The sequence below is a fragment of the Muntiacus reevesi genome, chromosome 2, assembly GCF_963930625.1.
Source record: "Muntiacus reevesi chromosome 2, mMunRee1.1, whole genome shotgun sequence".
In the NCBI taxonomy this organism is placed as follows: domain Eukaryota; kingdom Metazoa; phylum Chordata; class Mammalia; order Artiodactyla; family Cervidae; genus Muntiacus; species Muntiacus reevesi.
The window spans coordinates 279279935-279295118 of NC_089250.1; the positions used below are offsets into that span (position 1 = coordinate 279279935).

The following is a 15184-nucleotide window of genomic DNA, read 5'->3' on the forward strand; positions in this document are numbered from 1 at the left end:
TGCCTGGATTCCCTGTGCATCCCACTGCCATCTGCCTTGTTGCTCAGGCCAGATGGACACCTTGCAGCCATTTTTTCATCATCCCCACATCCAACCACTCCCATTCTGTTATGGTTTTTTTTTTCCCCCTAGTAGACACCCAATAGATGTGTGTTTTAGTGAATGGCTACACACAGCCGGGAATGTTTATCATAATGCTTGGCTCCCTCACAGTGTTTACACAAAGCTGTGTGTATGATTGCACCATATAGAACATACACTGACCTTGAAGAAAAACTCCACAAGCTTTTATGGCCAGATGGAAATCGGAATGAATGATTGTATCATGTGATCAAGACCACACTTGGTTCAGCAATTTGCTAGGAAGACTCCCAGAACTCATGTGTTGTTAACACTCAACAGCTATGCGTATTCCACCAAAACGATGAAAACAAACTCAGCCAAGAGAAAAAGCACAGGGACCAGGGGCAATCTGCACCTGTCCTGGCTCAGGGGAGTCAGAGGGGATGTGCTCAATTTAAGCTCTGTCAAGGAGGGACAGCCATGGAGTGAAACTTCTACTGAGGAAGCTAGCTAGAGACTCAGGGTTTCTTGGGGACTCTAACATATATACCAAATTCTAGACCTCCAGAAGGACAGCAGATCTTTGGCATAAACCACACCGGTACACAGAAAGCTTGAGCATATGGAGCCACTCATTTGTGGGAATAGTGGGAAATCCTCCAAAATCTAAGGTCTCAAACCACAGCCCAGAGTAAACCTGCTAGCTCAAGAGAATAACTGTCTTGGGCCTGATCTGTTATGTCTTCATAGCAACTTAAATGGAACTAAGATGCTGATTAATAAATCCAGACTTCTGTAATGTTAAGCACAGTTTCCTAAAAGAGTCATAATTTTGAGGCAAAATCATTATAAACAAGAAAATTTTAAATATCACTAAGCCAAAGTAGAACTGAACAAACTAGCCAGGATTTAATTTAGTGATGATGACGTGCAGAGGAAGTCTGGTGACAGGACCGTGCCTCTTCCTGATAAGTGATGTGTGTGTGTATGTGTATACACCACTTGAGGCCATATATGTGTACGTAAATGTGTAGATACCTAGTACATACGTAACGTATCTTTATAGATGAATGGCTTCAAGTGGCCTGACTTGCAAATATAGCAGCTGTTTACCTTTATAAAGATGGAAATGCCAGATGAGTGCTGGGTTTCTGAGGCACATAAGTCAACAGTTGCTCGTCTCTCCGTTGCACTGTTGATACTCTGTGCCTCTGTCTTCAGCAAAGAGAAATGAGGAATGTTTGCGTCATCCAGCACGCCTCACTTGAAATCAAAGACCACCTGGTGTCAGGCCTGGTCACCTTCACCATCTGTGGGGGAGTTTCACCTGCAGCGAGGGGGAGCAGGTGGTTCCTGCAGGGAGCGCTTCGCCAAAGACGCGGTGCTGGAGGCCGGCAGGAACCCGGGCTCCGGGAGCACGGGCGCTCAGGCTCTGACCCACAGACCCCCTTTCCTTCTCGGTCCTGGGATGCCCGGCAGCCTCTGAGATGCTTGAGGTTTGAGGGTTGAAGACTTGTCATGTCTGCTCACAGATGTGTTACACAGCTCATTTTTTTAATGGTCTGAAATAAGTATAAACGGGCAACCTACCGGGCCTCCCTCAGAGCCGTGTCAGGGCCATGGGCCCTCCTGTCATACTTGTGACCTCTGGCTTACCTGCTGGAAGACTTTAAAACCTTCCTGGCCACTCTCCTCCTCCCCCTTATTTTGGATATTACGTTGAAGCATGTGTTTTTATTCTGAAATTCTAACATTTGGGACCCCGCTGACCCTGTGGAGACTGCTCCTTCTAGAGCTAGCTAATCTCCGGATAATTTTCCCCATGGAGTGTGCCCTCTGTAGACAAACCAGCCGTTCCAGAGCCAGAGCCCTCAACTACTGCCTTTATCAAGTCCCCATGCTTCAAGACCGTTTCCCAGATAACCAGGCAGTTGAGGGCAGCCCTTGCACCCTGAGCTGTGCCGGCATGAACCAAACTAGCAAATCCTGAACCTACTTGGCCTGCCTGCGTCACCAGGCCCGCTTCTCCCAGTGAAGACCACTGTTATCTGCAGTCTACCCTTCCCCTCCATCTCTGCCTCTGACTGTCCTCGGGGGCTGCCCGACGCGGCCCCATGGAGCACAGCAGGCCCTCGTCTTAACTGGAGCCATAAGTGACTCTTCAAAGGCCTCGTATCAGGATGGCAAATCCTACACTTTAAAACAGTGCCTGAAAGTATTAATGAGATGAACATTAAGAATTTGACAAGGCACACCCGCCACTTCGAGAAGTGAGGGTGCAAGTGCACCCAGCCACGTGCGATCTTTGGGTTGGACGGATGTGGAGAGCCACAGGCAAGGACAGCCAACCAGGGGCTGTCCAGGTGACCAAGGAGAAAGCAGGTATCCGAGGGCCAAGATGCTCCATAGTGAGACCACACTCAATCTCCTCTGGGGTTTGCATTCCAGGAAGATGGTTTCAGATGCCCACACAGCCCCACACATCAGACAATGATGAAGCGAGACTCCCTGGGGGCCACAGACTCATTAATGACAACTCCGTCTCCGTGTATCATTTCTCCAAGTTTCTGGGATGTGAAGGAAGAAACGCCTCTTGTGTGCCGAGTGCCAGGTCCTGCTACATCATTTGTTCTGACCAGCTTCCAGCTGACGGGCACCCTCATCACTCCCCTCCCTCTTCCCTTACGGCCTCTGTAGCTCCATCGTCTCTCAGCATCTCTCACTGTTGCTCATTCGAGTGTCATTCCACGTGCTTGCTGTCAGGGACAAATCCTCACACACGTCCGAAGTGCTTTCATTGCCCTTGGGCAGTCATCACCGTTTTCCCCACAGCCGAGTGCGCCCGATGTTTGTCCTGCCTGTGACCTCACCTGCCTAAGGCGCGTTTTTCATTGCTCTGTCCCTTCACCCTTTTCTGACTTGTCCTCATCCATTGCTCTGAGCATCGGGCACCACCGTCTCCTCCACGTCTCACACACTGACGACTTTGTTCCTCCCGCTCGCTGTAACTGAGGAGTGCCCTTGGGATTCTCTTCCTTTCCCTGTGATAGCTGCACTTCACCGTTGCCTCATCCTTCCTTTTTCCTCCATTTCCCAAACCTCCCTGCCTTGTGAACCTCCCTAGAGTCCCGCTGTCTTCCTCACCCTGGCCAAGATGAGCAGTGACGCCCATGTGTATATAACGTAAGCTCCGGTCTTGAGGCTGAACATCCCACTGACCACTTCGTTCTTGAAATACACTCCTTTTCTGTAGTTCTGTGCCATCACTCTCCTGGTTTTCTCCCTCCTTTCTTCTTTTTCTTTTTCTTCCTTGCTGACTCATCCACTTCTAGCCACCCATGCAGTTTTGAAATTCCCCAATACTTTGCAGTCCCTTTTCTTTCTTTCTTTGTGGTCTCTCCCTGTGCTTCATCTGCATCCTTGGCTTCACTTATCTTCGTTGTTTAGTCGCTCAGTCGTGTCTGACTCATTTCGACCCCGTGGACCACAGCTTGCCAGGCTTCCCTGTCCTTCAGCATCCCCCGGAGCCTGCTTAAATTCATGTCCATTGAGTCAGTGATGCCATCCAACCATCTCATCCTCTCATCCCCTTATCCTTCTGCCTTCAATCTTTCCCAGCATCAGGGTCTTTTCCAGTGAGTCAGTTCTTCACATCAGGTGGCCAAAGTATTGGATCTTCAGCATCAGTCCTTCCAATGAATATTCAAAGTTGATTTCCTTCAGAATTGACTGGTTGGATCTCCTTGCAGTCCATGGGATTCTTAAAGAGTCTTCTCCAACACCACAGTTCGAAAGCATCAATTCTTTGGTGCTCAGCCTTCTTTATAGTCCAACTCTCATATCCGTACATGACTATTGGAAAAACCATATCTTTGACTATACAGACTTTTGTTAACAAATTATAATTTATTTTCCCAGTCCTGACTTCTTGGGGCTCTAGACCTGACTTCCTGACTGTCTTACTGTCCCCACTTGAGTGTTTCAAAGATATCAGTCTCCACTTGACTTTTTAAAGGTTCTGAAATGGCTCCCACTTCTCCCTGATTCCAATTCACTTTTAGTTTTGCTTCTGGGTTTCCCTGGTAGCTCAGACGGTAAAGCATCTGCCTACAATGTGGGAGACCCGGGTTTGATCCCTGGGTCGAGAAGATCCCCTGGAGAAGGAAATTGCAGTTCCGCAGAGCTGTGTGACTGTGCTCATCAGAACCAAGGGAAGGTCCCACCAGCTTCCTGGTCCACAGATGCCTTTATCGAGGCTCGAAGCGCCCACCAGACTGACCACGGAGACACAGGATCCGAGGAAGGCAGAGCATAGTGTAGTTCCAGGCAGACACAACCCACCTCACTGTTAGCATAAACCTTCTGGTCTTACTGATACAGTGGGACCCACAGACATAAGCAGAGAAATCACTCCTACGAGGCAAGACCGTCAGGACGCAGAGGTGATCTTGCTGCTGGTGAAGATCAGGTCTTCTTTTTTTTTGGCCATGCCACTTGGGATATTGTTTCCCTGGCCAGGGATGGAACCCAGACCCCAACCGTGAAAGCATCGTCCTAACCACTGGACCGCTAGGGAGTTCCCCACCAGGTGCATTTTAGAACATGTTCAGGAGCATAAGAGAACCTCCATACAATGGCTGACAAGGTTCTACACAGCATGTCTCCAGCTTTCCCTGCAAGTTTATCTCGTACCACTCCAATCCCTGCAAATTAAGGCTAAGCCACACTAGCCTTTTACTCACACACCCCAATACTCTCCCAACCCAGGAATGTCTTTCTCAAAGACCTAGGGGTCCAATTCTATGAAATGACATCATCAAAGGAGATAGCATCTTTCTGTCACAGTGCCTCAGATGATAAAGAATCTGCCTGCAATGCAGGAGACCCGAGTTCGACCCCTGGGTCAGAAAGATCCCCCTGGAGAAGGGAATGGCAACTCCACTATTCTTGCTTAGAGGGTTCCATGGACAGAGGAGCCTGGCGGGCTAAGATCCATGGGGGTTGCAAAGAGTCAGACAGGACTGAGCGACTGTCACTCAGACATTCCAGTTTCTGGCGGGGCAGGGGTGAGGGCAGGAGCCCAATTTGCTCCAAGTAGCAAAAGTACCTCCCGTCATATTCGAACTTAGTTTTCCCCTATAGAAAGCCAGTGCAACAGCAAGTAATCACCCCCATTACTGGGTTAGTGTAGCATGAACTATGTGTTACAAATGGTGCTGTCCTTACTTTATAGGACTAATTGTTTATTTGAAAACGTATGTAATGGGTTGTGTCTGTTTGGCTATATGAAGGAGTGAGTTTTCTTCTTTGAAGTCTCTTAACAACTATCTGTCATGGGCATCACATTCTGGTCTAATGCTTATACAACATTAAACTATTTTATTTCGTTACGTCTTTGCAGTGAGGCTTTTCTGAATGGGGAGGAGACTTTTTTAAAATTATATTTCCCCAACAATTTACCCTATTTCTTGTCTAAAAGAGTTCAGTTGCAATTGTTTTTAAATTTCTGTATATGTCAAACAAATATGTGGGTTGATTTTACTATTTGAGACCCAAAGTGCAAACCAATTACTGAGTCCAACAAAGAGAGTTGACCCTTGAACAACAGGAGTTTGAACTGCATAGGGTCACTTATATGCAGATTTTTCTTCCAATATACTATAGTACTACACCATCCCGGGTTGGTAGAGTCCTTCCCTAGATGCAGAAGCAAGGATACAGATGAATAGCAAATGCTGATAAGACAGGCTAGGACCCTTGCTGCGGTACTTTCAGCTGGACAAAGCATCTCCAGCAACAAAATACAAAGAAACTATCAAGGACTAAAAATAATTGCTCTTATGTGCAGGTTATGAGCAATAAGATACAAAAAGACCAAAAACTCAACTGCCATTTCTGAGGAGCTGGGAACAAAAGGAGGGTACTGGGAGCAAAAACAGTGTACTGGCATGCTCGCTGCACACAGCACCCCCCAGGGGGTGGTAGACAACCTAAGCCACGTCTCCATCCCCACCCCTGGGCCCACCCCTACCCTCACCTGGTTTAAGAGACCAACTCGCCCCCCACCCTTCAGGGAGTGAGTCAGGGAACCTGTTAACTTGTTTTCTCCCTCCTGCAGCAGTCTTGCCTGAATTTCTCCTCAGGCCTCTTTGTTATCACCAAGGTCATGACTTCGTCTGACCACCAATGCTAGATGAAAAATATGGAGACCCAGTTTAGAAGATATAGAAAGATGGCTTTAATTCTCTGCCAGGTGAGGGGGGAATACAGCAGGCTAGCACCTCAGGAGCTCTTTCAGGCCCATCAAGTTTCTTCTTTTTTTTTGATCGAACCACACCACATGCCACCAACAAGGGGTCTTTCCTGTGGCCCCTGCAGTGGAAGCAAGGCCCACCAAGGAAGTCCTGTGTGTGGATTTGTGACAGTGCTGAATGTCAGCCCCACCCCAGCCCTCGTTTACGGGTCATGTACTGCAGTAAGTACGTGAGAGGGGAGCAGTAAGGGCAGCTGTGGGTCCTCGCCCCCACGCCAAATGGCCTGGGCAGTCCTGGGCTGCAGGAGGCAGCTGTATCGAGGGAGGGCACACATAGGATATCTGGGGACAGAAGCAGATGTCAGGGAGCTCCACCATGGTGACCCTCGTGCATGTGAGTGGTTGAGGAGGACCCTGTGGAGTGGCCTAAATGGGACAGAGCCCTCAAGCTGGGGCAGCTTGAGTTGCACGTGGTCCTTGAGTTGGCACGTGTGTGCCAACAGCATAACACGTCCCTGTTACCAAGTCTAAGCTCACTCTGCTCACCACACGACAGGCCAATAAAATCAGAGACAGGTGTTGAGGCAAGGAATACAACCTTATTTAGAAAGCCGGCTGACAGAGACGATGGCAGACTAATGTCTCAAAATAATCATCTTATCTTGGTCTGGATGCCAGGTTCTCTAAAACAGAGAGGGAGAGGTGAGGAAGTAAAGTAAAACGGCCCTTTATCTTGCAAAATAGTACAAGATGTGTTAATTCCTTCTTTAGTGCAACCATTCACAGGTGGGCTGGGTCAGATTATCTCTCTGTGAGCTGAATAAAGGTACTTCAGTTTAACAGTCAGGCTGAGGGGCGGGTTCCCTGAGGCAGGCTATTATGTATGGTAATAATCACAAAAGCAAACAAGCCAAAATAACTAAAAGCAAAGGTTAAAGTCGAAGAAACAGATCCAACATGGAGCCAGAGCTGGCTCTTCTGTGCAGCGCCCTGGCAGCTTCCTGCATTTGATTTATAGTCAGTCACACTGGCCGTTTGGCTTCCCAGGTGGTAAAGAAACAGCCTGCCATTGCAGGAGATGTAAGGGATGCAGGTTTGATCCCTGGGTTAGGGACGATCCCCTGGAGAAGGGAATGGTTACACGCTTCAGTATTCTTGCCTGGAGAATCCTATGGACAGAGGAGCCTGGTGGGCTACAGTCCATGGGGTTGCAAAGAGTCGGACATGACTGAAAGGACTTAGCATACACACCTGCCTTATGTCACTGACTTTAACTCACTCAGTCGGAGATTTATATCCATGTTCAGTCATTCAGATACTATACAGTCCTTGAAATTCTCCAGGCCAGAATACTGGAGTGGGTAGTCTTTCCCTTCTCCAGGGGATCTTCCTAACCCAGGGATCGAACCCAGGTCTCCCACATTGGAGGTAGAGTCTTTACCAGCTGAACCACAAGGGAAGTCAGTATCAGATACTATGCAGTCCATGGAATATTCTTTAAATTCTTAAAGAGATGGGAATACCAGACCACCTGACCTGCCTCCTGAGAAATCTGTATGCAGGTCAAGAAGTAACAGTTAGAAATGGACATGGAACAATGGACTGGTTCCAGACTGGGAAAGGAGTATGTGAAGGCTGTATATTGTCACCCTGCTTATTTAACTTATATGTAGAGTACATCATGCAAAATGCCAGGCTAGATGAAGCACAAGCTGGAATCAAGATTGCTGGGAGAAATATCAATAACCTCAGATACGCAGATGACACCACTCTTATGGCAGAAGGCAAAGAAGAACTAAAGAGCCTCTTGATGAAAGTGAAAGAGGAGAGTGAAAAGGTTGGCTTAAAACTCACATTCATAAAGCTAAGATCATGGCATCTGGTCCCATCACTTCATGGCTAATAGATGGGGAAACAAAGGAAACAGTGAGAGACTATTTTTTGGGCTTCAAAATCACTGCAGATAGTGACTGCAGCCAAAAAAAAAAAAAAAAAAGAAGAAAGAAAACCTACAAAGAAATATCTTAGGAATAGGATGAAAAAACCCTTCACAAAATATTAGCAAAACAAATTCAGTAGCATATCAAAAGGATCATATACCATGACCAAATGCAGTTTACTCCTGTAATGGATGGATAACAGAATGAAAGATAAAAGCCCACATGATCATCTTAACTGATATCATAAAAGCCTTTGACAGAATTAATGATTTTTAAAAAATCCACAAACTAGGAATAGAAAGAAAGTACCTGAATATATGACAGAATGTATTTTCTAGAGGTCCAAAATCACTGCAGATGGTGAGCACAGTCATGAAATTAAAAGACATTTGCTCCTTGGAAGAAAAGCTGTGATCAACCTAGACAGTATATTAAAAATCAGAGACATTACTTTGCCAACAAGGGTCCGTCTAGTCTAAGCTATGGTTTTTCCCATAGTCATGTATGGATGTGAGAGTTGGACTATAAAGAAAGCTGAGCGCCAAAGAATTGATGCTTTTGAACTGTGGGGTTGGAGAAAACTCTTGAGAGTCGCTTGGACTGCAGGGAGATCCAACCAGTCCATCTGAAAGGAGATCAGTCCTGAATATTCATTGGAAGGACTGATGTTGAAGCTGAAGCTCCAATACTTAGGCCACCTGATGAGAAGAGCTGGCTCATTGGAAAAGACCCTGACGCTGGGAAAGACTGAGGGCCGGAGGAGAAGGGGCCGACAGAGGATGAGATGGCTGGATGGCATCACCGACTCAATGGACATGAGTTTGAGCAAGCCTCGGGAGTTCGCGATGGACAGGGAGGCCTGGCGTGCTGCGGTCCGTGGGGTCGCAAAGAGTCGGACCCGACTGAGCGACGGAACTGAGCTGAACAGCACAGACTGCACACCGGTCGCTGCCTGCTCCCTTTCCCTCCACTCGGGTCTTTCTGGGGCGATTCCCGCCTTCTTGTCTCTATGCCCGGCCCTCTCATTGGCCCAATCCCGCCCTAAGTCCCGCCCCCAATCACAGGACCGGAAACGCTCATCTTGCCTCTTCCATTGAGCACGCTGCCTAAGCGTCAGAAATTTCAACCAATGGGAGTCAACCAGGAACTACCTGCTCAGCCAATGGGGCCAGAGCACTTAGTATAAAGAGCCTAGCCCGGGCCACCAAAAGGCGGTCCTGTTTCGGTCCCTGAGAGCTGGTCCTCGTGGGTTGCTGCGCAGCTGCTTCCCCGAGTCTGTGAGGGAGCAGGTGGCGACTGCAGGAGCCTCAACCCGAGTGTTACCTCCTGCCTGGACACCCAGCTCCGCGGGGCGTCCTCCTCCACACCATCCCTGGTCATGAGCCGTCCAGGAACTGTGAGGAAGGCGGGCGGGATGCAGCCCGCAGGTGAAAGGATTGCGTACCAGGAACAGAGAAAGCGGGTGTTTAGAAGACAGGCCTAGTGTCGGCTGTTGGGGGTGAGGGGTTGCACAGAACAAAGTGTGGACATCTCTTTTCTTTTTTCAGTGGCTGCAGCAGGTCAAACGGTAGCCAGAGCCCCAACCGCGTGAGCGCCTTTGTTTTTTTGTTCGTTTGTTTTCTTTTGTTTTTTTAATCAGGCACTGGAAGGGAAGTGGGACCGAGGGTTGAAGAGCAAGCCTCACGTGTGAAGTGTTGCCTTAGGGGACCGACAGTTAAGGACCCAACACCCTGGCTGAGCCCTTAAGAAGGAAAAGGGGCCCGGAGAGGGAAACAGTAAAAGCGGAAGGCAAGCACGAGGGACCCCTGACTCTCCACCCACCTCCGAAACTGAGGCGCTCTGCTTTCTTTCCTGTCAGGCGGCGTTTCACAATTGATGATTTTGAAATCGGGCGTCCTCTCGGCAAGGGAAAATTTGGGAATGTGTACCTGGCTCGCCTGAAGAAAAACCATTTCATCGTGGCCCTGAAAGTCCTGTTCAAGTCCCAGATAGAGAAGGAAGGCCTGGAACATCAGCTGCGCAGGGAAGTTGAAATCCAGGCGCATCTCCAGTAAGGATAGTCTCTATGAGTTTCCTGTGCCGATTCTTATTTTTTTCTTTTTCCTGTTTTGCTGTTCCATTTCTGGCATCTAAACTCAGCGTTTCCCCCGGTACTACCTCCAAATAAGCCCTTTGCTTTCATCTTAAAGATTTTTTTTTTCCCCTCTGCAATTCATTCCAGTTATACCATGTAAAGCTCCCTGCATCAGACACTCGAATCCTGACACCTGCCTCGTTCTCCCCTCACAGATTTACAGACGAGCGGTTCCTATACTGGTCCCAGCACCATTTGCCCCTCCGTGTGACCAGTCACTTAGAATAGTGTCATGAGTTAGGCCTCAGGGAGCTGTGTTTTTGTTTTTTTAGGGAGCAGTCTTGACACTTAACTCCTTCTGTCCTCCAGACACCCCAATATCCTGCGCCTGTACAACTACTTCCATGATGCCCGCCGAGTGTACCTGATTTTAGAATATGCCCCAAAGGGCGAGCTCTACAAGGCGCTGCAAAGGAGCCACACGTTTGATGATCAGCGTACAGCCACGGTGAGGCAGGAGGGCTCAGGTTCACGAGTTTACTATGGGACGGTGTGGGGGTCATTGCTTGAGGCTTTCACGAATGTCCACGTGGCTTCTTTCTTTATTTCATTCTATAAATTATATATAGTGACTGTTTATATACAGTGACACTAAATTATATATAGTGACTCTTACATGCTACAACTTCATATTTGGATACCCTAATGCTCAGTCGTGTCCGGTTCTTTGCGACCCCATGGACTGTAGCCCCCACTAGACTCCTCTGTCCAAGGGATTTCCCAGCAAGAATCCTGGAGTGAGTTGCCATTTCCTCCTCTAGGTGGATACCCTAATAATTACCCCCATAATATTAATAAGTACTGTGTATAAGTTTGGATTCTTTGGTTGTAAGCAACAGAATCTAACTGCACTACCTTATGGAAAGAAACATGAAATGCTCTGAGGGAGTTCACTGAATAAATGAGTGGAACTTAGAAATAGGAAGCAAGAGATTTTGGGAGGTCTCCAGATGGGGAATCAAGCAGGAATCATCATCTTGTGGCCAGCTTCAGTTCCAGACTACTTTTTCATTGCTCACACAGATAATAGAGGAGTTGGCAGATGCTCTGATCTACTGCCATGAAAAGAAGGTGATTCACAGGGATATTAAGCCAGAGAACCTGCTGCTGGGGCTTATGGGTGAAGTGAAGATTGCAGACTTTGGCTGGTCTGTGCACACCCCTTCTCTGAGGTAGGTCCAGTGGGTGCCAGTTGAGAATGATCTAGTTTAAATCATCTCACTTGTAAGACCCAGATACAAACTGGGTTTGCGTTTAAATACTGCCTTTTGAAATGCATATTCTAATATATATTTGTTGACTGAAAGAATGTGGTTCAACTATACCTTTTGTTTTAAATCCTCTTAACATATAAGTCTATCAGTAAGTTTCCATGTAAATACATCAAGAACTATTGTGCCATAATGCCACAAATTTTACTCTATCAACAAAGAATAATTATACATGTATATAGGGCTTCACAGGTGGTGCTAGCGGTAAAGAACCTGCCCACCAATGCAAGAGATGTGGGTTTCATCCCTGGGTTGTGAAGATCCTCTGGAGGAGGGCATGGCCACCCACTCCAGTATTCTTGCCTGGAGAATCCCATGGACAGAGGAGCCTGTCAGGCTACAGTCCGTGGAATTGCAAAGAGCTGGACATGACTGAAGTGAGTTAACACACACACACGTGCACACACATACGTGTATACCTATGGTTGAGTCCCTTCGATATTCACCTGAAACTACCACAACATTGTTAATCAGCTGTATGAGTGAAAATCACTCAGCTGTGTCCGACTCTGTGCAACCCCATGGACTGTAGCCCACCAGGCTCCTTTGTCCATGGCATTCTCCAGGCAAGAATACTGAAGTGAAGGTTGGTATTTCCTTCTCCAGGGGATCTTCCCGCCCCAGGAAGTAAACCCAGGTCTCCTGCATTGCAGGCAGATTCTTTAATTGGCTATACCCCAATACAAAATTAAAAGTTTAAAATTTGAGAAAAAAATAAAGCATAACTAATTTACTTGGTCTTTCTTGTTGCACCATCAGTTTGCTCCAAATCTTCCTTGTGAAAACTTCCTGGATCATGAGCTAAATATAAATAATTGTAGAAGGAATCTTAGAATATGGAATTGATGGGTCCCAGTACTGGTGTTCTCAGAACCTTGATGCATATTAAAACTCAGTGTTTCCCGATTCCTGTGTCTGGGAGGGGGCTGCCTGGGCCTGGAAGCTGGGGACGGACAGCTTCTCTTGTCCTGAGCTTCTGCTTGGCGCCCCTCTCTCCGCACCCCTCTAGGAGAAGGACCACGTGTGGGACGCTGGACTACTTGCCCCCAGAAATGATCGAGGGGAGAGCATACGATGAGAAGGTGGACCTGTGGTGCATTGGGGTGCTCTGCTACGAGCTGCTGGTAGGAAATCCACCCTTTGAGAGTGCCTCCACTAGTGAGACCTACAGACGCATCCTCAAGGTGGGACGGCCACACCCTGGGCATTCGTGCGGGAACTGGTTGGCGGGGGGTGGGGAGATGGGTGGGCCTGCGGAGTCTGGGGGCGCACACAATGGTGGTCTACTAAGATCTACGACGGTGCCTTGAATGGACCAAGAAAATTAACATACTTCTCCTTCTCTGGTCTCATCAGGTAGATTTAAGGTTTCCTCCATCAATGTCTTTGGGGGCTCGCGACCTGATCTCCAAGCTTCTCAGATTCCAACCCTTGGAGAGGCTGCCCTTGGTCCAGGTCTTGGAGCACCCATGGATCCGGGCCCACTCTCAGAGGGTGCTGCCCCCATCTGTTCATATGGCTTCCTGAGCCCTGTCCACCCCTATCCCTTTGGGATTGCCCATCGAGCACCGTTGGCTCTGGTATCTCACTTGTCTTTTGTTTCTTCTCTTTTAAGATGCATCATTTTATTATCATACTTAATAAAACTTGAATCATTTTGTACCAGGTCTGTTTTTACAACATCTGTTTGGCTGCGTCGGGTCTTAGTTGCAGGATCTTTGTTGCATCTTTCATTGCAGCATATAGACTCTAGTTTTGGCTGGTGGGCTCAGTTGCTCTGCTGCTTGTGGGACCTTGGTTCCCCGATCAGGGATGGAAACTGCGTCCCCTGCACTGCAAGGTGGATTCTTAACCACTGGGCCACCAGGGAAGTCCCACACAGGTCTTTGCATGTGTTGGTGTGTGACTGGGTAGAATCTATTTCTCGTAGAAACTGTCTCCCACGAGAGCAGCCCTAACTGATGCCCTTCCTGGGTCACAGGAAGGTATTGTGACTTAACCACTATTCCTGAAAACTAGTTATTAGTTTACGCAGATAACCACCCTGATGGTGCATTCAGTTCAGTTCAGTCACTCAGTCATGTCCAACTCTTTGCGACCCCATGAACCGCAGCACGCCAGGCCTCCCTGTCCATCACCAGCTCCCGGAGTCCACCCAAACCCATGTCCATTGTGTCGGCCATCCAACCATCTCATCCTCTGTTGTCCCCTTCTCCTCCTGCCCTCAATCTTGCCCAGCATCAGGGTCTTTTCAAATGAGTCAGCTCTTTGCAATAGGTGGCCAAAGTATTGGAGTTTCAGCTTCAACATCAGTCCTTCCAATGAACACCCAGGACTGATCTCCTTTAGGATGAACTGGTTGGATCTCCTTGCAGCCTAAGGGTGCATTACATACCCCCTATCTCAGGGGCCCCTAGAGTCACTTTACTCTTCCCCAGGTTTTCAGGAGAATGTCCTTTGTAAAACAGGACTAATTAACCCAGTGATCACATACTCCACTCTCTTTATGCTGACATCCAACATACTGCCATCTTTAAGATAAAATGTGTTGCTGCAGCCAATTCTCAAATGAATTCACTAGCACTTGCATGGTGGTGTCACATTCTGATTGTGTCAGGAAAAACCAATCTCCAAACTCTTTTGAAATCTAACCTCTGCTTGCAGCAATTGCAGAAGTGCTCTTCCAGCCTCCCCGCCTCATCTTTCTGGTGACACCTCCTCCTTTCATCTACCATAAACTGATTGTTGTTCAGTTGCTAAGTCATGTCTGACTCTTTGTGACTCCATGGACTGCAGCACACCAGGCCTCCCTGTCCTCCACCATCTCCCAGGGTTTGCTCAGATTCATGTCCATTGAGTCAGTGATGCCATCCAACCATCTCATCCTCTGTCACCCCCTTCTCCTCCTGCCCTCTCAATCTTTCCCAGCATTCAGGTCTTTTTCAGTGAGTTAGCTCTTCACATCAGATGGCCAAAGTATTGGAGCTTTGGCATCAGTCCTTCCGATGAATATTTACAGTTGATTTTCTTTAAGTTTGACTGGTTTGATCTTGCAGTCCAGGGGACTCTCAAGAGTCCTCTTCAGCACCACAATTCGAAAGCAAGAGTAAATATCCAGACTACCCAGTGGGGAGCTCAAACATGTTCTTTGCTCACTGCAGGTGCTTTTTTTTTTTTTTCCCCCTCTAAATAATTATTGATTTGTCTGTGCCGGGTCTTAGTTAGGGCACTCGGGATCTCTGATCTCCTCCTTTGGGCATGCAACCATTTAGTTACAGCATGTGGGATCTAGTTCCCTGACCAGGGATGGAACTCCAGGTCCCCTGCATTGGGATCGCCAACTCTAAGCTACTCGACCACCAGGGAAGTCCTCCACTGTTGCAGGCATCTTTTTCACCTCTGTGTCTTCTGACTAAAAAACACTCCGTATAGAGTTTGCCCTCTTCCTCCCACCACCATATTCAATATTCTTCTCAGTGTGAAATGTCCCAGCAGATGCAGGACCACATCTCTATATGACTAG

The 15184-nt window shown here is 47.8% G+C and overlaps 1 protein-coding gene across 1 annotated transcript; it reads left to right on the forward strand.

The window, feature by feature from the left end:
- Positions 1-7982: 7982 nt before the first annotated feature.
- Positions 7983-13318, forward strand: AURKC (aurora kinase C). The gene is made up of 7 exons (XM_065926935.1): positions 7983-9683; positions 9804-9843; positions 10115-10306; positions 10700-10838; positions 11414-11562; positions 12671-12845; positions 13018-13318. The coding sequence occupies exons 1-7, from the start codon at positions 9635-9637 to the stop codon at positions 13186-13188; spliced, it is 915 nt and encodes a 304-aa protein (XP_065783007.1). The 5' UTR covers positions 7983-9634; the 3' UTR covers positions 13189-13318.
- Positions 13319-15184: the final 1866 nt, after the last annotated feature.

Coding starts and splice junctions, on each gene's coding strand:
- AURKC (XM_065926935.1), top strand. CDS start 9,635: ATGAGCCGTCCAGGAACTGTGAGGAAGGCGGGCGGGATGCAGCCCGCA. Junction 9,844..10,114: donor GTAGCCAGAGCCCCAACCGC/GTGAGCGCCTTT, acceptor CTTTCCTGTCAG/GCGGCGTTTCACAATTGATG. Junction 11,563..12,670: donor GTGCACACCCCTTCTCTGAG/GTAGGTCCAGTG, acceptor GCACCCCTCTAG/GAGAAGGACCACGTGTGGGA.